Genomic DNA, 22562 nt, shown 5'->3' with positions numbered 1-22562 from the left:
TGGGATGAGGGGAGGGATAAATCTCTAAGTGACCCCCCCTTGATCCCCCTGATCCCCCCCCACACCAGATCCTCCACGCCAACGTGGTGGTTTACAGCTACCACTACCTGCTGGATCCCAAGATCGCGGATCTGGTGTCCAAGGAGCTGGCCAGGAAATCCGTGGTGGTGTTTGACGAGGCTCACAACATCGGTGGCTGCCCTTGATCCCCCCTGATCCTCCCTCCTGATCCCCCCTGATCCCCCCTCCTGATCCCCCCGATCCCCCCTGATCCCCCCTCCTGATCCCCTCGATCCCCCCTGATCCCCCCTCCTGATCCCCCCTGATCCTCCTCCCTGATCTCCCCTTTATCCCCCCCCCATCCCCCGCTGATCCTCCCCTGATCCCCCCTCCTGATCTCCCCCTGATCTCACCCTCCCCCCCAGCCTCAGGGGGGTTTCACCCACACTCAGCAGCTGCTTTTGGGGCGTTTTCACTGTGTTTTGGTCAATTCCCTCCCCAGACAACGTCTGCATCGACTCCATGGGGGTGAACATCACGCGCCGCACACTCGACCGCTGCCAGGCCAACGTGGCCACGCTGCAGGCCACCATCCAGAGGTCAGTGGCCACCCCAGCAGCCCCCTCCCCCTCCCTGGGTCTCACATGTCCCCTCCTTCCCTTCCCTTCCCTTCCCTTCCCTTCCCTTCCCTTCCCTTCCCTTCCCTTCCCTTCCCTTCCCTTCCCTTCCCTTCCCTTCCCTGGCTCTCACATCTCCCCCTCCCCATCTCTGTGTCCCCTCCCCCGTGTCCCCTCCCCCGTGTCCCCTGCCCCGTGTCCCCCGTGTCCCCTCCCCTGTGTCCCCCGTGTCCCCCGTGTCCCCTCCCCTGGCAGGATCAAGGACACGGACGCCCGGCGGCTGTCAGACGAGTACCGGCGGCTGGTGGAGGGGCTGCGTGAGGCCGGGGCCGCCCGGGAGACCGACCTGTTCCTGGCCAACCCCGTCCTGCCCGACGAGATCCTGCGGGGTACCTGGGCTTTTGGGGTCGTTTACCCCCTTCTCACCCATTTACCCCCTTTCTCAGCCAGGGGCCCCTCCCCAGCTCTCGTTTTCACCTTCCTTTGGGTGTCCCCAGTGGGGCATCGAGCTCAAAGCCTGAGCCTGTGCTGGGGGGCTGGGGAGGGGGCTCAGGGGGTCCCAGGTAGGCCAGTGATGCTTTTTTGGGGGGGCTGCTAAGTGTGGCCAAGGGGTTGGGGAGGTTCTTTTCTCCTCCCACCTCCCTCCACCTCTCTGCTCTGTGCTGGTCCCTGCTCCGTGCTGCTGCGTCCAGCTCTGGGCCCCTCAGCATGGGAGAAGCAGGCTGGAGACAGACCAAGGGGGTGGCTACCAAAGTCCTGGGCAGGGCTACCAAGGTGGCCAAGGGGCTGGAGAGTGTTTCTGAGCGAGGAGAGGCTGCAGGAGCTGGGGATGTTCGTCCTGGAGACGACAAGGCTGCTGGTTAACACTGGAAGGGTGTCAGGAGGACAGGGCCAGTGTTTTTGCCGCGGTGGCCAGTGAGAGGCCGAGGGGCAACAGGCACATCCTGAGGGATCCCACCCGGGCAGGGGCAGAAACATCACCAGGGACCCCCTGGAGCTCCCCAAACCACCCCCAGCCCCTTCCCCAGCCCCCTGACCGAGGGGAATCCGCCGCAGCGGGGCTGGGGTGGGTCCCACTGACCTCAGAGCTCCCACCACCCCCCCTCCCCCTTTCCCCTGTGACTCTGGGACCACCCCCCATGCCGACCCCCCCTCCTTGTCCCCTCCCCAGAGGCTGTTCCCGGCAGCATCCGCACGGCCGAGCACTTCGTGGGCTTCCTGAAGCGCTTCGTGTCGTACCTGCGGGCGCGGCTGCGGGGGCCGCGCGTGCTGCAGGAGTCGCCCCCCTCCTTCCTCAGGGACCTCTACGAGCGGGTGTGCATCGAGAGGAAGCCCCTGAGGTGAGACCACCCCCGCCCCGAGGTGCTGGGACCCCCAGGAGGTGCTGGGAGCCCCCCACAGGGTGCTAGGAGACCCTCGGGAAGTGCTGGGACCCCCAGGAGGTGCTGGGACCCCCATGAGGTGCTGGGAGCCCCCTACAAGGTGCTGGGACCCCCAGGAGGCGCTGGGAGCCCCCCACAGGGTGCTAGGACACCCTCGGGAGGTGCTGGGACCCCCATGAGGTGCTGGGAGCCCCCTACAAGGTGCTGGGAGCCCCACGAGGTGCTGGGAGCCCCCTACAAGGTGCTGGGACCACCACGAGGTGCTGGGAGCCCCCCCCAAAGTGCTCTGACCCTCCCCGAGGTGCTGGGACCCCTTCGAAGATGCTCTGACTGACCGCAGCCCTGACTCCAGGGTGCTCCCAACCCCCCAGGATGGTCTGTGAGCCCCCCCAAAGGTGGTGTGACCCCCACTCAGGGTGGTCTGTGTCCCCTCCAGGGTGGTCTGTGACCCCCTGAGTGGCTTCTGACACACCGCCCCCCCCACACCCCCACAAGTGCTGTGACACCCCAGGGCAGCCCCTGAATCCCTCCTGAGATTGCTGTGACCCCCCACTCAGGGTGGTCTGTGAGAGTCCAGGGTGGTCTGTGACCCTCCTGAGGCTGCTGTGACCCCCCCTAGGGTGCTCTGAAGCCCCCCACCCCACGCTGTGCCCCCTGCCCAGGTTCTGTGCCGAGCGGCTGCACTCGCTGCTGCGCACGCTGGAGATCACCGACATCGCCGACTTCTCGGCCATCACCCTCGTCGCCAACTTCGCCACCCTGGTCAGCACCTACGCCAAAGGTGGGCTGGGACCCTCCCCCACGCCCTGGGGGGGACCCCCTGAACCCCCTTTTTGGGGGAAGGGGTTTGCTGGGAGCCCCCCACTCCAGGGTGGGGATTGATGCCATCTGTCCATAAACCCCCCATTGGGATTCGGGGATGAGGGTGGGGGGAGGCACCTCGTGTCTGTTTTGAAGGGAGGGGGGTGCTGGGTGCCCCCCCAAGCCTCAGCTGGCACTGAGGGTGCCCCCTCCCCAATTCCTGCCCTCCCGCCTCCCAGGTTTCACCATCATCATCGAGCCCTTTGACGACAGGACCCCCACCATCGCCAACCCCATCCTGCACTTCAGGTGCTGACGCAGGGAGGGGGTCTCAGGGGGGCTGTGGGTGGGAGGGGGGGGGTCACAGGGGGGTTGGAGAGGAGACAGGGACAGAAGGAGGCTGAGAGGAGGTGACAGTGTCACCCCAAATGTGCCTCCTCCCTTCCCTGCAGCTGCATGGACGCCTCCATCGCCATCAAACCTGTCTTTGAGCGCTTCCAGTCCGTCATCATCACCTCAGGGGTGAGTCCCCCTGGCCCCCCCATGGCCCCCCACACTCCTCTGCCCCCCAGCTCCCATGGGTGGGCTCAGTGACCCCCTCCCCACATCCCCTCTCTCTGTGTGTGCCCCCTTCTCCCCCAGACTCTGTCCCCGCTGGATATTTACCCCAAGATCCTGGATTTCCGCCCCGTTACCATGGCAACCTTCAGCATGACCCTGGCCAGGACCTGCCTGTGCCCCATGGTGAGGGGGAATTTGGGTGAGGGAGGGGGTGGGTGTGAGACCCCCCCCTACCCCCCAGTGTCAGCAGCAACCCCGTGTCTCACAGATCGTGGGTCGTGGCAACGACCAAGTGGCCATCAGCTCCAAGTTCGAGACGCGGGAGGACATCGGTAGGGGCAGGGGGCTGGGGGGCTGGGGGGCTGGGGCAGGGGCTTCTGGAGCTGGGAAGGGACCATTTGGGGGTCCCACCACCCCTCTCAACCCCCTCCCCCCCAGCTGTGATCCGGAACTACGGGAACCTGCTGCTGGAGCTGTCGGCCGTCGTCCCCGACGGCATCGTCGCCTTCTTCACCAGTTACCAGTACATGGAGAACATTGTGGCCTCCTGGTACGAGCAGGTACGGCCCCAAATGTCCCCAAATGTCCCTAAACGTCCCCACATATCCCCTGACCCCCCTCTCTGTGCTCCCCCCCACCTCAGGGCATCCTGGAGAACATCCAGCGCAACAAGCTGCTCTTCATCGAGACGCAGGACGGGGCTGAGACCAGTATGGCCCTGGAGAAGTACCAGGAGGTGGGTGACCGTCCTTGGGGAGGGGGCTCAGCAGTGTCACCTCTCTGTCCCGGGGTCCTGCTGACACCGTGGCTCGTTGCAGGCGTGTGAGAACGGCCGGGGCGCCATCCTGCTCTCCGTGGCCCGCGGCAAAGTCTCCGAGGGCATCGACTTCGGTGAGGGACAGACACGGTGGCACAGGGGGTGGCTGAGGGACACGCTGGTGGGTGCCAGAGCCCCCTGAGCACCCCCCTTGTGCCCCCTCCCCACCAGTACATCACTACGGCAGAGCTGTCATCATGTTCGGGGTCCCCTACGTCTACACCCAGAGCCGCATCCTGAAGGTGAGAGGAGGGGGCTGGTGGGGGGACACAGGGGGCGTGTGAGGACATGGGGGGGCACATGGGGGCATGTGAGGACACAGAGAGGCATGTGAGGGGGCACGTGAGGACATGGGGCATGTGGGGACATGGGGGGCACACGGGGGCACGTGAGGACACGAGAGGGCACGTGAGGACACTGGGGGGGGCACATGGGGACAACGGGGTGGCCAGGAATGGGCAACCTAGGGAGAGCACAGGCACTCTGGGGACAACGTGAGGTGGCCCTGGGATGTGGTGGGGGGCAGTGGGGTACCCATGGGGCACAATGGGCACCCCAGAGGGGACAGTGGGGCACCCATGGGGCACCCTGGGGCCTCAGCGACCACACACAGGTCACATCCAGCACCTTGTTGCCACCTCGAGCCACCCCAGAGCATCAACCCCAGGTACCCCAGAGCTCCCCAGCGTGGGGTACAGCCCGTGGTACCCCATTTGCCCCCTCCCCTGCCCAGGCCAGGCTGGAATACCTGCGGGACCAGTTCCAGATCCGTGAGAACGACTTCCTGACGTTCGACGCCATGCGCCACGCGGCTCAGTGCGTGGGACGGGCGCTGCGGGGCAAGAGTGACTACGGCCTCATGGTCTTTGCTGATAAGGTGATGGGGAGGGGGCTCTGTTCTGGGTGTGGGGGTTCGTTGGTAAGGTGGGAGCACTGGCTGGTGCACCAGAAGGCTGTGCTGCCAGGCAGGGGGATGTCAGCTGCCCGGAGAGTTGGGCAGAGAGGAAGCTCATGGGGGGCACCGAAGGCAAAGGCAGAGCCCTGCAGCAGGGCAGGAGCAGCCCCCTGCCCCAGCACGGGCTGGAGAGCAGCCCCCTGCCCACCCCTGAGCCCCCAGAGCCCTGCAGCTGGGGAGGAGCAGCCCCCTGCCCACCCCTGAGCCCCCAGAGCCCTGCAGCTGGGCAGGAGCAGCCCCCTGCCCACCCCTGAGCCCCCAGAGCCCTGCAGCTGGGCAGGAGCAGCCCCCTGCAGCAGCACAGGCTGGGGGTGACCTGCTGGGGACTCTGCAGGACTCATCCCTGAGCCCCCTGAGCACGAGGAACCTGCTTTAGGGCTGGAGGAGCTCTGGAGCTTCCTTCCCATCCCCCAGTGTGTGATTGTCTGGTTCCACTGGCACAGGAGGAGAAACCCCTGGCCCAGGCCACCCAGGGAGGCTCTTTAGGAGCTTCCCAAACTCACTTGGACTCATCCCTGAGCCCCCTGAGCACGAGGAACCTGCTTTAGGGCTGGAGCTTCCTTCCAACCCCCCATTCTGGGGTCCCCCTGGCACAGGAGGTGCTGAGCTGGGGGAGCCCTGGCCCAGGCTGCCCTTGGAGCTCTTTAAACCCCCCTTGGACACGTTCCTGCGCCCCCTGCTCTAGGTGGGAGCTGCTTGTGCAGTGAGGGTTGAGCTGGATGATGTCTAAAGGTCGCCCCCAACCCCTCAGCGAGCCGTGGTCGCGTGTGCTCCGTGTCCCCCTCAATCCCCCTCCCCTCGTCCCGCAGCGCTTCGCCCGTGCCGACAAGCGCGGGAAGCTGCCGCGCTGGATCCAGGAGCACATCACCGACGCCAACCTCAACCTCACCGTGGACGAGGCCGTGCAGGTGGCCAAGTTCTTCCTGCGCCAGATGGCTCAGCCTTTCCACCAGGTAACCCAGAGACCCCCCACCCCCCACCCCTGTAGGAGCCCCCCGCAGCTCCCGCCCCGTCCCCGGGCTCAGCGGCCGCGCTCCCGCAGGAGGATCAGCTGGGGCTGTCGCTGCTGACGCTGGAGCAGCTGCAGAGCGAGGACGTGCTGCAGAGGATCGAGCAGATCGCTCAGCAGGTCTGAGAGCAGGAGGAGGAGGAAGGGAGGGGGGATCTCTGACCTCCCCACACTCACTTTGTCCCCAAGCCCCCCCGATAACAGCCGCAGAGGGATCCAGAGTCGTCGTGTGTCCCCCCAAACAGCGCTGTGGTGGGACCTGGATCCCTCCCTGTGCTTGGGGGAGGATTAGGACCCCCTCCCATATTCAGAGAGGGATCTGGAGTCCCCCCCAAACACTCTCAGAGTGGGGCAGGGGGGTCTCTGTGCTCAGGGTGGGACCTGTGGTGGTGCTCCCCCCCCCTATCCCAGCCGTGCTGGGAGCAGGACCTGGAGCCCCCAACACACACTGAGCCCCCTCCTCACCCTCCTGGGGGGCTCCTGTGGGGACCCTCCTCAATTTACCTGGTTCTTTTGTATGGCACCCCCCTACACCCCAAATAAAGCAGGACTCCCCCCATCTCTGTCACTGCACCCCTTTATTCCCTGCTGCACCCAGAGACCCCCAACAGGACACTGTTTTGGGGGGGTCTCTGCCATTGAGGTGGGGAAGGGGATCAGGATCGGTGACATGGCCCCCCCAGATCCCCAGTAAGGGACCCCCAGTCTTGGGGACCCCCACCCATTGCTCTGTCCCCATGGCCAAGGTCACCCCCTCCCCACTGACTGGCAGTTTGGGGTCACCTGTGTCGTGTGTCCCCCCCCGCCCCCAACCCCACCCTCAGGGTCCCCCAAACCACAACCCCCCCCCTCCATGGGGCACCCCCAGGACTATAGGGGGTTCCCCAGCCCCCTCTGTGCCCCCCCCCCAATGCCAGACCCACACACTCCTGACCCACAGGGACACCCCCCCACACACACCCCGGCTCTGTGCCTCAGTTTCCCCACAGAGTACTGGGGGTGAGTTTTTTGGGGGAATGGGGGTGAAGGGCTCCGTGGGTGGCCCCTGTCCCACCCCTGGGTGCCACCCCAGCTCCCAGCCGCCCATCCCGTGCCCCCCCAACGGGGTCCCTCAGCGCCGACACTGGATCCGGCCCCGAAACTGGATCCTTCCTAAAAATATCAGGGGTGGGGGGGGTGGGGGCCGGGGGGGGGCCCGGCTTGAATTGCCCTGATCCAGCGGATCCTCCTGGGGTCACCCAGCCCCGGGTGCCCCCCACACTGACCCCCATGCGGGATGGGGAGGGGATGGGGACCCCACACCCCCTGCAACACCCTCAAAACGGGTCCTGGGGGTGATTTTTCAGGGTGTCCTCACTCTGGGGACCCCTCCCAACCCTTCCCATTTACCCCGACTGGGCAGCCGGAGGGAGAGTGACTGGGCACGGTGGTGGTCAGGGCTGTGCAGCCGCAGCGGCTCGGGGGTCGTGGGGCAGTGCTGGTGTCCCGGGGAAAGGGGGGTGGGGGGTCCGACAGCCCCTCACACTCCTCAGCGGGCTGCGGCAGGTGCCGGGACGGGCGCCCACCGGATACCCGACACCGGGGGGCGGCTCCGGGGGGCGGGGTGAGGAGGGGGGATCGGAGGGTCTCCCCGGCCCCGGAGGTGGCACCGGCAAGGAGCAGCCCCTGCCCGGTTTGGAGCCCCCCCCTCCGGTACCCCCGGAGCCGGGCGGGGCTGAGGGGGGGGCGGGATAAAAGTCGGTGTGAGCTCCGCTCCCCCGTCACCCGATCCCCGGTACCGACCCGACCCGACCCGCCCGCGCCGCTCAAGGTAACGCCGGGATCCCCACCGGGATCCCCACCGGGACCGACCCCAGCCGGGATCCCCCGCACCAGGCTCCGTCCCAGCCGGGATGGATCCGCTCCCGCACCCCCCCGCTCCCCGTTCCCACCCCCACACCGGGACCTCCGGGACAGGCACCGGGACCCTCCCGGTGACATCGGGACCAATCAACCCGGACTCTCCGGTACCACCCGGGACGGGACCCACCGGGAGGGGACCCGAGACCCCCCCACGCCACCCCCTCCCCACCCCCTCGGTGCCACCGGGACCCGAGCGGGTGCCCCGGGTACCCCCGAATCGGGACCCCCCACCCCGGTACCACCGCACCCCGCGGCGGGTCGGTCCCGGTCCCCACTCCCCTCCAAGCTCCCCCCCTCCCGTCCCCCCACCGCCCCTCGGTCCCATTTTGGGGTCCCTCCGGGTTATTAATAGACCCGATCCCGTCCCGGCCAAACATGGGCCGGCCCGGGCTGGCCACGCCCCCTCGCTTTGGCCACGCCCCCTCACCGTGGCCACGCCCAATCAGCGATCGCGTTCATTCACAAGGCCACGCCCCTGTTGGCCACGCCCCATCCTGTAACAACGCCCATTCATACGGTCACGCCCACTCATTGGCCACGCCCCCAAAGCCCGCCGCAGACATCCCCCGGGTCCTAGTGCCCGCCAGTCCCGGTGTGTCCTCCGGGTCGTGCCAGGCTCCACGCGTGTCTCAATGCCGTGCACGGTACCGGGCCGTGCCCTACACCGTTTCCCCCACTGGAGACCTCCCCCCCTACTCGTCTTCCCGTCCCCGCAGTGCCGCCATGCCGTTCAGCAACACCCACAACAAGTACAAGCTGAAGTTCTCAGCCGAGGAGGAGTTCCCCGACCTCTCCAAACACAACAACCACATGGCCAAGGTTCTCACCCCCGCGCTCTACCAGCGCCTGCGCGACAAAGAGACTCCCAGCGGCTTCACCCTCGACGATGTCATCCAGACCGGCGTCGACAACCCCGGTGGGTGACACCACGGGGGTCCCCAGCCCACCCCACGGGTGCTCCAGCCCATCCATTGGGGTCTTTCAGGATGACGTTAGGGGTTTGGAGGTCCTCTGGGTCACCCCCAGTGCCAGAATGCGCCCCCAGTGCCAGTCTCCAGTGCCATACTGGGCGCCGTAGCCCTGTTCCCAGTGCCAGAACCTTTCCCAGTGCTGTGACTGGTACCCTCTGACATCCCCCTCCCTCCATCTTTACAGGCCACCCTTTCATCATGACCGTGGGCTGCGTGGCAGGGGACGAGGAGTCCTACGAGGTCTTCAAGGACCTCTTTGACCCAGTGATCCAGGACCGGCACGGCGGCTACAAACCCACCGACAAGCACCGCACCGACCTCAACCATGAGAACCTCAAGGTCTGGGGGGGCGGGGACAGGGGAGTGGTCTCCAGGGCCAAGGGAAGGGAGGGAAACACACCTGGATCTTCTTTGGGCACAAAAATGGGACATGAGTTTCAGCTGGGGCGGGTGGTGGGGATGGGGGTTTTGGGGGTGTCCTTGAGCTGGCGTGCCGTGAGGATATGGGTCCAAACTGGGGGGAGGATGGGATTTTTGGGGATGATGGAGGTCTTGGGGTGCTCAGACAGGTGGGTCCCAACTGGGCGGAGGGTTTTGGTCACCTGGGGGAAGGACACAGGTGGGTGATGGGATAAAAACGCAGGTGCTGAGGGTCCCTCCGGAGCTTTCGGTGCGTAACCACGGGTGGGGAGGGTCGCAGGGGGTCGGACACCGATGTGTTTTGGAGTAGGGGGGAGAAGACCTGGACCCCAAGTACGTGCTGAGCAGCCGGGTGCGCACCGGGCGCAGCATCAAGGGCTACTCGCTGCCCCCCCACTGCAGCCGCGGCGAGCGCCGGGCGATCGAGAAGCTGTCGGTGACCGGTGAGGGGCGGGGCCTGGCGGAGGGGGCGGGGCCTGGCGGAGGGGGCGGGGCCTGAGGAGGGGCGGGGTCTGGCGGAGGGGGGCGGGGTCTGGCGAGGGGCGGGGCCTGCCGAGGGGCGGGGCCTGGCGGAGGGGGCGGGGCTTGTGTTCAGGGGCGTGAATGGACGCGCTCAGTTTATGAATGGACGCGGCTGCTGATGAATGAATGGACGCGGCTATTGATTGATCGGCACAATCTATTGGCGAGTCGATGCGGTCTGCTAATGAGTGAGGGCGGTTTATTGCTAATTAACATGCCACGTTAATGAATGGACACAATCTATTGCTAATTGATGCGGTTTATTGATGATTTATGTGATCTATTAATGACTGAATGCAGTCTGTTGGTAACTGATGTGGTCTATTGATAATTGGTGTGGTCTATTAATGAGTGGGCACAGTTTATTGGTAACTAATGTGCTATATTAATGAATGGACACAATCTATTGCTAATTGATGTGGTCTATTGATGAGTTAGGTGACCTATTAATGATTGAATGCAGTCTATTGATTGAATGGATGTGGTCTAATGATGAATGGCCATGGGATGTGGGCATGATTACGCCAATGACCTCGCTTCTCCCCACCTCCTTTCCTCCCTACAGCCCTGAACAGCTTGGAGGGGGAGTTCAAGGGCAAGTACTACCCACTGAAAGCCATGACGGAGCAGGAGCAGCAGCAGCTCATCGATGACCATTTCCTCTTTGACAAACCTGTCTCCCCACTGCTGCTGGCCTCAGGCATGGCCCGGGACTGGCCTGACGCCCGTGGCATCTGGTGAGTGAGGTGTGGGGGTGAGCACCCACATTTTTGGGACTCCCCTCACCTGGGAGGGGAGCAAAAGACACCTAGAACAAGATCCCAGCCAGGGGGATGTTGAGAGCACACAAACACACACATCTTGGAGTTCCACTGCAGGGTTGAGGGGTTTGTAGGGGGTCACAGATGAATCTGGAGATGTCCAGAGGCTGGTGATCCCAGACCACTACTGAGGGGGAGGTTGTTGTGTTCCCCCCTCACCAGGCACAATGACAACAAGACCTTCCTGGTGTGGGTGAATGAGGAGGATCACCTCCGTGTCATCTCCATGGAGAAGGGGGGGAACATGAAGGAGGTGTTCAGGCGTTTCTGCGTCGGGCTCAAGAAGGTGGGTCAGAGCCTGGGGTGGGGATGGGGACACACTTTTCCTCTTAAAAATGCCACCAAAACCCACATTTCCCCTTCAAACATCAAAGTCCTCACTTTTTTCCTCAATAACCCACCCAAACCTCATTTTTCCCCCCTAAAACTCCACTAAACCCCCAGTTTTTCCCCTTAAAATGCCACTAAAACACCATTTTCCCCTTAAAATTCCACCAGAAACATTTTTTCCTTATAGTTCTACAAAAACCCCCCTTTTCCCCTCAAAATCTCACTGTTTTCCTTTAAAACCACCCAAATCCTCTTTTTTTTCCCCTCAAAACTGCCAAACTGTACTTTATTGGCCTGAAACCTCCACCCAAACTCCACTTTTTCCCTTGAAACATCAAAATCCCCTTCTTTTTTTCCCTCAAACCTCCACTAATTCCCATCCTTTCCCCTTAAACCACCACTAAACCCCACTTTTTCCCCTGAAACCACCAAAACCCACCTTTTCCCTTAAAATTTGACCAGAAACTTTTTTCCTCATAATTCCACCAAAATTTTTTCCCCTTAAAAACTCGTTTTTTCTCTTAAAACTCCTCCAAAACCCCCTTTTTTCCCCTTAAATCTCCAAATCCCCCCCTTTTTCCCCCTTAAAACCCCCAACTCCTCCTTTTTTTAACCCTACAAACTCCATCAATTCCTCTGGACCTTGCAGAAAATGAGGGTCTTGGAGACACGAGTGTCTTGGGGTGGGGTGGATATGGGGGGGGACAGAGCAGGTCTTGGGGGGCACAGGGAGCTTTGGATATGTGGGAGGGTGGTACAAGGGATGCAGAGAATCCTGGGGACATCTGGGACTGGGGGGCACAGGGGGTCGTGAGGGCCTGAGCGTGGGGACAAGGGCTGTTTTTAGGCACAGTGGGGGTGACATGGGAAGGTGTTGGCAGTGGTACCCCCCAGGCTGGTGGGGACACAGTCCCATGTGTGTGTATATTTTCCTCTTCCTCCCCTGCTCCCCAGATCGAGGAGATCTTCAAGAAGGCTGGTCACCCCTTCATGTGGACAGAGCACCTGGGCTACATCCTGACCTGCCCCTCCAACCTGGGCACGGGGCTGCGGGGGGGTGTCCACGTCCGCCTGCCCAAGCTCAGCCAGCACCCCAAGTTCGAAGAGATCCTCACGCGCCTGCGCCTCCAGAAGCGTGGCACAGGTGGGGCCGGGGTGGGGGGCACGTGGTGGGGGGCTGGGGATGCAGAGATGAGGGGGGAGTGTGACATGGGGAGGGTGTCTGTGTGTGAGGGATCTGCAGCACAGGGGATGTGGGGTGGGCAGGGGGCTGTGGGGCAGGTTTGAGGGCCATAAGGCACCATGAGTGAGGTGTGGGGTGGGCAGGGGGCTGTGGGGCAGCAGGAACAGGGTGTGAGGTGGGCTGGAGGGCAGGTATGGGGGTCATAAGGCACCCTGAGTGGGCTGTGGGGTGCTGACACCCCCTTTCCCCTGCCCAGGTGGGGTGGACACAGCGGCCGTAGGCGCCGTCTTTGACATCTCCAACGCCGACCGCCTGGGCTTCTCGGAGGTGGAGCAGGTGCAGATGGTGGTGGACGGGGTGAAGCTGATGGTGGAGATGGAGAAGAAGCTGGAGCAGAACCAATCCATCGACAGCATGATCCCTGCCCAGAAATGAGGGGCAGCCCCACACGTCCTCCTCGGGGAACCCCCTGAGGGACTGGCTTCAATAAACGCTGCTGGTCCCTGCTCTGAACACCCAGGATCCCCCAGTGGAGGGCGGGGGGAACAGGGGGTCTCCAGGGTGAGGGGTGGGCTCGTTGCTGTCTTTACTTCAGCTCAGACTCTGCTCCTGGCTCCAGGCTGTGAGTGGGGGGTGGCTGTGGGGGTGGTCCCGGTGCTGAGAGAGGACAAGGCAGCCAGGTTTCCTCTGTTTATTGTGGGGAGGGGGTCGGGGTACAGACCAGGGCAGGAATAACTTAAAAATGTGTGGGGAAGGGGCAGAGGGGGTGGGGACACACACACACGCACACACCAGACCCCCAGGGCCAGTTACAGGCTGTACAGGGCTGGGGGACACGGGGAGACCCCCAGGATGCAGCCACAGCTCTGAGGGTGGATGTGGGGGACTGGGGGGGGTGATGGAGAGCCCCAAATCTGGGAGCTGAGGAACCCTCAAGGTCCCAGCAGTGACCCCTCCCCAGACCTTGGAGCAGAGAGACCCCCAAGGTCCCAGTAATGAAATGACCCCCTCAAGGCCCAGAGCTGATGTCCTCAAGGTCACCAAGGTTGTGGCACCGGGGGGCTATGGGGGGCCCAGAGCTGAGGGGGCAGTTAGTGAGCCTGGGGGAAGTCCCTGGGTGCTGTGTGTTATCCCCCAAAGCTGGAGGGCAAATGAGGCCCCCCAAGACCCAGAGCTGATGTCCTCAAGGTCACCGAGGTCATGGCACCGTTGTCCCCAAGGTCACAGTGCCGGGGGGCTACGGGGCTCCCAAAGCTGAGGGGTCCCTGAGCCCCCTGGAGCCTTGGGGGGTCCCTGGGTGCCGTGTGGCGTCCCCCAGGGCCACATACCACAGGCCCCCTCCCCAGCTCCCAGGACCGAGGTGGCCGGATCCGGTGTGTCCTGGGCGAGAGGCTGGGGAGGGGGATCCCAGCACCGACACAGCCCCGGGGTAGGGGGGAGGGTGGTGCCTCATCCCCCCCAGGCCCGGGGCAGGGGGCTGCAGCCCTCAGGGCAGGGGGTCCCAGCTGCAGCAGGCCCCTAGAGCTGCATGTGCCCGGCCACACGCGCCAGGGTGTCGCGGAAGGCGCCGGCGGTGCCGGCCAGGCGCCGGAACAGCACCCCGTGGAGCCCCAGGCGCTGCAGCCGGCAAACCTCGGCCTCGAAGCGGCAGAAGTGCTGGCTGGGGCCCCGGTCGTGGGTGCAGGAGAGCAGGAAGGGCTGGGGCTGGCGAGCCTGGCAGCCGGCCGACAGCGTGGCCTGGCGCAGAGCCGCCATCACCGCCTCGGCCGGCCGGGCGCTCGTCACCTTCACATGCCAGGAGCATCGGAGCAGCCGGGGTTCGGCTTCCTTTTGATCCCAAGGTAGATGGCAACTGCCAGCAGAGGTGAGGGGGGAAAGAGGTGAGGAACAGCGGGGCGACGGGGTGGGCAGGAGGTTGTGGGGCAGGTTCAAGGGCTATAAAGCACCACGAATAGGGTATGAGGTGGGCAGGGGGCTGTGGGGCAGTGAAGGGGGGTGTGGGGTGGGCAGGAGGTTGTGGGGCAGCAGGAGCAGGTACGAGGTGGGCAGGGGGCTGTGGGGGAGGTGCAGGGGTCATAAGGCACCATGGGTGGAGTGTGGGGTCTGCAGGAGGCTGTGGGGCAGGTATGGGGGTCATAAGCATCATGAGTGGGGTATGGGGTGGGCAGGAGTTTGTGGGGAGGGTTTGAGGGAGGTATGAGGTGGGCAGGGGGCTGTGGGGCAGGTTTGAGGGGGCTGTGGGGCAGTCAGGGGGCTGTGGGGCAGGTCTGGGGGGCTCAGCACCCACCTTGTGAGCGCAGATCCCCCGACTCTCTCAGGTTCGTCTGCGACCCTGCGCAGGGGTGAGGGGGGGACACACTGAAGTCAGGGGGCAGCAGCCCTGGCCCAACACAACACCCCCACAACACCCCCAACAACAGCCCCACAACACAACACCCCCAACAACAGCCCCACAACACAACACCCCCCACAACAGCCCCACAACACCCCAACACCGCAGCAGCAAAGGCTCAGAGGCAGAAAGAGAGAAGGGACAGGAGAGAAACCAAGTGAAGGGGGCACTGGTGGCACTGGGAAGTACTGGTAGCACTGGGGGGGCACTGGTGGCACTGGGGGGGCACTGGGGGTTACTGGTGGCACTGGGGACTTACTGATCTTGGCTCCCGGAGGCGTGGCCGTGCCAGAGACGCACCTGATAGAGCTCTGGCGCTTAGAGGGGTCAAGAGTGACCCTGGAACAGAGCAGCAGGCGTGAGGAGGAGGAGGAAGGGCAGAGGTGAGGAAGAGTAGGAAGGGCAGAGGAAGAGGAGGGGGGGGAAGGGCAGAGGTGAGGAAAAGGAGAAAGAAGAGGATGAAGAAGAGAAGGGAGGAAGAGGAAGAAAGGCAGAGGAGGCAGAGGAGGAGGAAGGGCAGAGGAGCGCGGCTCACCGGCGGCTCAGCTTGGACGTGAGCTTGCTGAAGAGCGTGGCCGTGGCGCGGGGCCGGCTGTGGGGCTGGGGCGAGGCGTCGGGGGGCAGCGCGGGGCCGGTGGGGGGCGCGTTGGGACCCCCCGAGCGCCGGTCCCGCGCGGGGCCCCCGTGGAACGTGCTCCGGGCCGTGCTGCCCCGGGCCAGGCGCGAGCGATCCGGCGCCGCCACGCTCAGGCTGGACGGGGACGGCGGCGGCGCGCGCACGGGCACCGAGCTGGGGCACAGGGGGCACAGGGGTCAGGGGCGGCCGTGGGGAGGGGGCTGCTCGCTGGGGGGTGGGGTTTGGGGCAGGGGGCTGGTCAATGTGGGGCAGGGTTTGGGGAGGGGGCTGGTGGGTACAGGGGTCAGGGGGTAGGTGTGGGGCAGGGGGCTGCTTGGTGTGGGGAGGGTTTGGGGCAAGGGACTGGTCGCTGTGGGGCAGGTTTTGGGGAGGGGGCTGCTCGGTGTGGGGCAGGATCTGAGGAGGGGGCTGGTTGGTGTGGGGTAGGTTTTGGGGCAGGATTTGGGGCAGAGGCAGCTCACTGTGGGGCAGGAGCTGCTCGCTGTGGGTCAGGAGCCCCTCGCTGTGGGGCAGGGGCCGCTCGCTGTGGGGCAGGGGAGTCACAGACCTGTTGTCCTGGCCGTTGTGCAGCAGCGAGTGTCGGTCACCGCCCGGGCGCTCGCTGCACACGTAGGTGTTCCTGCGCCCCATAGCGCTCGGGGGGACGCTGTTCTGCAGGACCCCCCCATGCCCCCCGGCCCCACAACTGCTGTCAGGCCCCATTTGTGCCCCCCCAACCCACTCCCTCAGCCCCACAAGCCCCTCACCCTCCTCCCATGGCCCCATGAGCCCCCTCCCCATGGATGCCCCTGACTCCAACTCAACCACTGCAGAAGCCCATCACTCCACAGCTGACCCCTATCACCCCACAGCTGACCCCTATCACCCCACAACCACCCCGATCACCCCACAACCACCCCGATCACCCCACAGCCACCCCACATCACCCCATAACCCCACAACCACCCCCCATCACCCCACAGCTGCCCCCCACCCCACTGCTCCACCCCCATAGGTAACCCCAACCTCCTCCAGCAGCCCCACAGGGACCCTCACCCCCACATGAACCCCCCTCAGCCCCCCATGGCTATCCCCCAGCCCCCCATAGCTATCCCCCAGCCCCCCACAGGCATCCCCCCCTCCCCAGCCCCCCACGGGCGTCCCCCCCTCCCCACAGCCCCCCACGTCTACCCCCTCCCCCGCTCCCCGTGCCCACCGCGGCTCCGGCTCCGCCGTCCCTGTGCCGCTCGGGGATCTCGGCTTTGTTGGGGTTGCCGGCACTGCTGACCATGGGGCTGGAGGGAGGGGGCCCCCCGCGCCCCCCGCCCACGGCGCTGCAGCTGCCCTTGCGCCCGGCCGCCCTCTCGTCCCTGAGCTCCGCGTCGGCCGCGCCGCTGGGGCTGCGCTTGGGGTGCGCGGCCGCGGGCGCGGGGCCGCCTGGGGAGGGGGCGGGAGCGGCCGGTCAGGGGCGGGGAGGGACGTGGGACGGGGTGGAGGGGGGCGGCAGGGACCCCGCTCCCGCCCCGGCAGCTCACAGAAGTCGCTGTGCCGCCGCTGGCGCTGGTGGGAGCCGGCCCCCGCGCTGGCTCTTGCCGTGACCCGACGTCTTGGTGCCGTTGGGAGCGTCGCCGGGAGCCCGAAGCCGCGCCAGGGACAGGCTGCTGCTGCCCGCCCGGGGCTCGCCGGGCTCCGCCTGCAACGGCCGGCGACGCGGAGAGGGGTCAGCCCCCGGGGTCACACGGGGTCACCCCCAGGCTCACCCCCCGGGGTCACCCACCATCACCTCCAGGGTCACCCCCCCGCCACCAGCCCCCGGGGTCACACGAGGTCACCCCCCACCATCAGCCCCCGGGGTCACACGGGGTCACCCCCCGCCACCAGCCCCCGGGGTCACACGGGGTCACCCCCAGGGTCATCCCCCGCCACCAGCCCCCGGGGTCACACGGGGTCACCCCCAGGGTCATCCCCCACCACCCCCGAGTCACCCGGGGTCACCCACCACCATCAGCCCTGGGTCACCCATCATCACCTCAGTATCCCCCTGCCCCCCCCCAGGCTCCCCACTCTCAGTGCCCACCCCTGTGTCGGGCACAGGGACCTGTACGAGACCCTGACCCCCCAGAGCACCCCACGGCCCCCTGTGTCACCCCCTGCCCCCGGGGGAGCCCCCTCACCTCGTTCTTCCTGCCCAGCAGGAGGTAGGTGGCCGTGACCTCGTTGTACTTCTGGTTGCTCAGGGACTCCTTGATCTCGTCTCGGCCGTAGCCCATCCCCACCATCACCTCTGGGGGCAGGGGGCAGGGTGAGGGGCTGCCCAGGGTGCCCCCCAAGCCCGGGGGAGGTACCCTGTGCCCTCACCGATGCGTTTGGTGTCCCCAAAGTCCTCCTCGGGCTCCCTGTAGGGCTGCAGCTCGTCGCCCTCGTAGCCGATGTTGATCCACTTGTCCTTCATGATTTGCTGCGGGGGGACAGCGACCACTCAGCCCCTCAGCCCAGCCCCAGGGCGGGGGGCTGCATCCTCCAGGACCCCTCCCCACCCACAGGACCCCCTCCCCACCCCCAGGACCCCCTCCTGACCTCCAGGACCCCTCCTCACCCCCAGGACCCCCTCCTGACCTCCAGGACCCCCTTCTCATCTCCAGGACCCCCTCCTCACCCCACATCCCCTCCTCACCCCCAGGACCCCCTTCCCATCTCCAGGACCCCCTCCTCACCCCCAGGACCCCCTCCTGACCTCCAGGACCCCCTCCTCACCCCCACATCCCCTCCTCACCTCCAGGACCCCCTCCTCATCCCCACATTCCCTCCTGACCTCCAGGCCCCCTCCCCACCTCCAGGCCCCCTCCTCACCTCGAGGGTGCAGCGCTTGGCCGGGTTCAGCACCAGGAAGCGGCGCAGGATGTTCTCACAGTCGGTGGACATGTAGAAGGGCACCCGGTACTTGCCCCTCAGCACCCTCTCCCTCAGCTCCTGGGGAACAGGGGGAGGCAGGGACGGGGTGAAGGACACAGCCCACCCCTCCCCGGGGCTGTGACAGGCGATTTGGGGGGGGGGGGGCGCTGCCCCACCTTGAGGTTGTGGCCGTCGAAGGGCAGGGAGCCGCTGACCAGGGTGTAGAGGATGACCCCCAGGCTCCAGATGTCCACCTCGGGCCCGTCGTACTTCTTGCCCTGGAACAGCTCGGGGGCGGCGTACGGGGGGGAGCCGCAGAACGTGTCCAGCTTGGAGCCCAGCGTGAACTCGTTGCTGAAGCCAAAGTCGGCGATTTTGATGTTGGCGTCGGCGTCCAGCAGCAGGTTCTCGGCCTGAGGGGCACGGGGAGGGGTCAGAGGGGCACGGGGAGGGGTCAGAGGGGCAAGGGGAGGGGTCACACGGGCACGGGGAGGGGTCACACGGGCACGGGGAGGGGTCACACGGGCACGGGGAGGGGGCTGAGGGGCACTGGGGGGGTGAAACAGGCACTGGGGAGGGGCAAAGGGGCACAGGGGGATGTGGGGATGGACACCCCCTGTCGTCCCCCCCCTTTCCCCTTGCCCAGTGTCACCCCCTGGTGCCCCCACCCCCTGGTGCCCCCACCCCGGGGCAGGGGGGTCCCACCTTGAGGTCACGGTGGACGATGTTCTTCTGGTGGCAGTAGTGCACGGCCGACACGATCTGGGGACGGGAGGGGGCACAGTGGGGTGCTCCCAGCCCCCCTTTGCTGACCCCCAAACCCCCCCCCCCAGCCCCCCTCAACCCCCTTCCCAGCCCCACAGCAGCCCCCCACTTCCCTCCCACCCCCCGCCCCCAACAGCAGCCCCAGGGCTGGGGACGGATCCAGCCCCACGTGTGTGTGTGTCCCAGGGACCCTCCCCAGCGCCCCCCACGGCCGCAGCCCCCCGTCACCCCCCTGCCACGACCCCCACGGACCCCCCATCCGCCCCCTCACCTGTCTGAACTTGGCCCTGGCCTCCTTCTCCTTCATCCTCCCGTGGGACACGAGGTAGTCGAACACTTCACCTGGGGGGGACACCCCTGGGTGCCTGAGCCCCCCCTGCAACCCCCCCAGACCCCTGGGTGCACCCTCAAACCCCCCCCAAGCTCCCCAAACCCTCCCCAAGCCCCCTCATCCTCTACAGATGGGCACTGTGCCTCCCAATAGACCCCTGGGTGCACCCCCAAACCCTCCCCGAGCCCCCCAGGCGAGGAGGGGGGCTCAGAGCCCCGGGGGGGGGGTCTCACCAGCGCTGGCATACTCCATCACCAGGTACAGGGTCTTCTCTGTCTCAATCACCTCAAAGAGTTTCACTGGGGGATGGGGGGCGATGGGAGGGGTCAGCAGGAGCCCCCCACAGCTGCCCCCCCACGTGCCCACCCCCCAGGGAGGGTTTTTGGGGGGGAGGGGGTTCCCTCACCAATGTTGGGGTGGTTCAGCCCCTTCATGATCCGAACTTCCCGGAAGAGCTAGGAGGGGGACATACAACAAAGATGTGAGTGGGGGGCTCTGGGACCTCCCCCAAACCCCTGTGCGACTGGGGGGGGGTCTCAGCCCCGTGCCCCCCACCCCTCCCTGTGCCCCCCACCTTCTGCAGGCTGGTGGGGTTCAGCTGGGTCTTGTCAATGATCTTGATGGCGACCTGGGAAGGGATTGAGGTGGGACAGGAGCGGGGGGCAACGCTGCCCGAGACCCCCAGAACACCCCCAATGGGCACCACGAGTCTCCCCATGGGTGCCCCAGACCCCCAGGGACACCCCCCTACCCCTCAGAGCCCCCTGAACACCCCCCTCCCAGCTCCTTCCAGCTGCCCCCCCCAACACTTGCCCCTCACCAGAGGTGCCCCCATTCCCCAGCTCCCCCAGGGACCCCCATTTGTGCCCCCAGATCCCCCCAAGCTGCCCCTAGCTCCCCCCCACTCCCCTCCAGCTCACCCCCAGCTCCCCTCAGCTCCCCCTCACTCCCCTCCAGCTCCCCCCATCTCCCCTCAGCTCCCCCTCACTCCCCTCCAGCTCCCCCCATCTCCCCCCAGCTGCCCCCCAGCCGCCCCCCAGCGCCCACCTCGCGGCCGGTGAGGATGTGCCGCGCCAGCTTGACCTTGGCGAAGTTGCCCTTGCCGATGGTGCGCAGCAGCCGGTAGTTGCCCACGTGGGGCTGCTCCTCGGGGCACGAGGCGACGGAGCTGCGGCAGCGGGCGCCCAGCGAGCGGCTGCACCAGCCCGAGCCCTTCTCCGAGCGGCTGCCCCCCAGCCCCGCCAGCTGTGGGACGGGACACGCGCCTCAGGCCCTCACAGCTCGTGCCAGGGGCGCCTGGTGCTGCTGAGACCCCCCACAGCTCGTGCCAGGGGCGCCTGGTGCTGCTGAGACCCCTCACAGCTCGTGCCAGGGGCGCCTGGTGCTGCTGAGACCCCCCACAGCTCGTGCCAGGGGCGCCTGGTGCTGCTGAGACCCCCCACAGCTCGTGCCAGGGGCGCCTGGTGCTGCTGAGACCCCTCACAGCTCGTGCCAGGGGCACCTGGTGCTGCTGAGACCCCCCACAGCTCGTGCCAGGGGCACCTGGTGCTGCTGAGACCCCCCACAGCTCGTGCCAGGGGCACCTGGTGCTGCTGAGACCCCTCACAGCTCGTGCCAGGGGCGCCTGGTGCTGCTGAGACCCCTCACAGCTCGTGCCAGGGGCGCCTGGTGCTGCTGAGACCCCTCACAGCTCATTGCAGTAGTGACCAGAACTGCTGAGACCCCACACAGCTCGTTGCAGGAGTCACTAGTGCTGCTGAGAACCCTCACAGCTCGTGCCAGGGGTGATCAGTGTCATTGAGACCCCTCACAGCTCATTGCACTAGTGACCAGAACTGCTGAAACCCCACACAGCTTGTTGCAGGAGTCACTAGTGCTGCTGAGACCCCTCACAGTTCGTGCCAGGGGTGACCAGAGCAGCTGAGACCCCCCAAGAGCTCATTACAGGAATGATCAGTGTTACTGAGACCCCACACAGCTCATTGCAGGAGTGATCAGTATCACTGAGACCCCCCCACAGCTTATTGCAGGGGTGATCAGTGTCACTGAGACCCCCCCCCCAGCTCATTGCAGGGGTGATCAGTGTCACTGAGACCCCCCCCCCCAAGCTCATTGCAGGGGTGATCAGAGCTGCCGAGACCCCCCCTCAGCTCACAGCCCCCTGTGCCCCCCAAGCACAAACCGACCTGCTCTCGGTGCTCCCCCCCCGGTACAAACCGATCCCCGCCGGTGCCCGCCCGACACAACCCGTTGCCCCTCCCGATGCTCCCGCTACGACCCCCACTCCCGTCCCGGTACGACCCCCCCCTCCCGTCCCGGTACGACCCCCTGTCCCATCCCGGTACGACCCCCCCCTCCCGTCCCGGTACGACCCCCCGTCCCGTCCCGGTACGACCCCCCCTTCCCGCCGCCCCCCGCCGCGCTTCCCCCGCCCCCCGCCGCCCCTTCCCCGCTCACCGTGTCCGCGTTCCGCTCGTTCCCCGCCGCCAGCGCGGAGCGTGAAGACATCTTGTGCGGCGGCGGCGGCGGCTGGGCCGGGGCTCCGGGACCCCGCGGCGGGCGGGCGCCGGGGGCAGCGGCTCGGGCCCGGGGCTCGGGGCTGGGGGCTGGGGGCGCTACGGGCGGCTCATGGCCGGGGACGGACGCGCGGAGGCGGCGGCGGCGCCGGGCCGGGCCCGGGAGCCCTCAGGGGCGGGCGGCGGCGGGGGCGGCCATGGGCCGGGCCGGGCCGGAAGCGGAAGCGGGGCTGGGGGAGGGCGGGAGCGGCGCGGGCGCTCTGGCCACGCCCCTTAAAAGGGCAACGCAGCCCTGGCGGTGGGGCCCTCTAGGCGCGGGGGGCCGCGGGGGTGCTTTAGGGGGCAGGGGGTGTCCTCGAGACGCGACGCCGCGTCGGTGGGGCCGGGCGAGGCAGCGTGGGGACGCGTGGGGACGCGCGGGGGGCCGTGGGGACGGCGCTGCCCCTCCCGGCGCCTTTAAGAGCAGCGTCCGGGCGGGGAAAGTCCCGCCCCCGCCAGCGCGCCGGCCAATCACGAGCCGCCGGGCGCGGCCGCGGCTGTTTCCCATTGGCTGAGCCCAGTGCATGGAGACAGCCCGGCCGGCCCCCCGGGGAGAGGGGCGGGGCCAGCGCCGGTGCGGCGTTTCGATTGGCTGCTGTGTCGGCCAATGGGAGTCGGCCGCGGTGAGGGGCGGAGTTAACCCCTGAGTGCCCGGCGGGAACCGGCGTCGCGGGGGGACGCGAACGCGCGTGGTCGCGGGGGCCGGGGCGGGCGACTCGG

At 66.5% G+C, this 22562-nt stretch overlaps 3 protein-coding genes across 4 annotated transcripts; 2 read left to right on the top strand and 1 right to left on the bottom strand.

Moving 5' to 3' along the window:
- Positions 1 to 62: 62 nt before the first annotated feature.
- ERCC2 (ERCC excision repair 2, TFIIH core complex helicase subunit) lies at positions 63 to 6693 on the top strand (the record flags this gene model as incomplete). Its single annotated transcript, XM_062019612.1, has 16 exons — positions 63 to 192; positions 503 to 599; positions 873 to 1006; positions 1789 to 1957; positions 2662 to 2780; positions 3040 to 3109; positions 3253 to 3322; positions 3443 to 3544; positions 3630 to 3693; positions 3800 to 3921; positions 4005 to 4097; positions 4180 to 4252; positions 4350 to 4420; positions 4912 to 5055; positions 5943 to 6086; positions 6176 to 6693. Coding segments are annotated over 16 exons (1695 nt in total), but the record flags the coding sequence as incomplete, so codon positions are not given.
- Positions 6694 to 8767: 2074 nt separating this feature from the next.
- CKM (creatine kinase, M-type) lies at positions 8768 to 12726 on the top strand. Of its 2 annotated transcripts, none has more exons than XM_062019633.1 (7): positions 8768 to 8960; positions 9200 to 9354; positions 9746 to 9878; positions 10523 to 10694; positions 10941 to 11064; positions 12063 to 12252; positions 12548 to 12726. In XM_062019633.1, the coding sequence occupies exons 1-7, from the start codon at positions 8768 to 8770 to the stop codon at positions 12724 to 12726; spliced, it is 1146 nt and encodes a 381-aa protein (XP_061875617.1). The 2 variants fall into 2 exon arrangements, with proteins under 2 accessions (XP_061875617.1, XP_061875616.1); XM_062019632.1 differs by having other exon boundaries at positions 9200 to 9468.
- Positions 12727 to 12968: 242 nt separating this feature from the next.
- On the bottom strand, positions 12969 to 22000 carry MARK4 (microtubule affinity regulating kinase 4). Its single transcript, XM_062019614.1, is given in 18 exon segments — positions 12969 to 14143; positions 14579 to 14623; positions 15219 to 15473; positions 15868 to 15971; positions 16516 to 16736; positions 16835 to 16878; positions 16880 to 16992; positions 17474 to 17583; positions 17658 to 17757; positions 18150 to 18269; positions 18368 to 18604; positions 18897 to 18953; positions 19228 to 19298; positions 19521 to 19586; positions 19694 to 19742; positions 19862 to 19915; positions 20335 to 20532; positions 21745 to 22000. Coding segments are annotated over 18 exon segments (2229 nt in total). The 5' UTR covers positions 21796 to 22000; the 3' UTR covers positions 12969 to 13809.
- Between the last annotated feature and the right edge of the window lie 562 nt (positions 22001 to 22562).

This window comes from Colius striatus (assembly GCF_028858725.1).
Source record: "Colius striatus isolate bColStr4 chromosome 26 unlocalized genomic scaffold, bColStr4.1.hap1 SUPER_26_unloc_1, whole genome shotgun sequence".
NCBI lineage: Eukaryota > Metazoa > Chordata > Aves > Coliiformes > Coliidae > Colius > Colius striatus.
The sequence above is the reverse complement of the archived record's forward strand: the minus strand, read 5'-3'. Positions and strand labels throughout refer to the sequence as shown.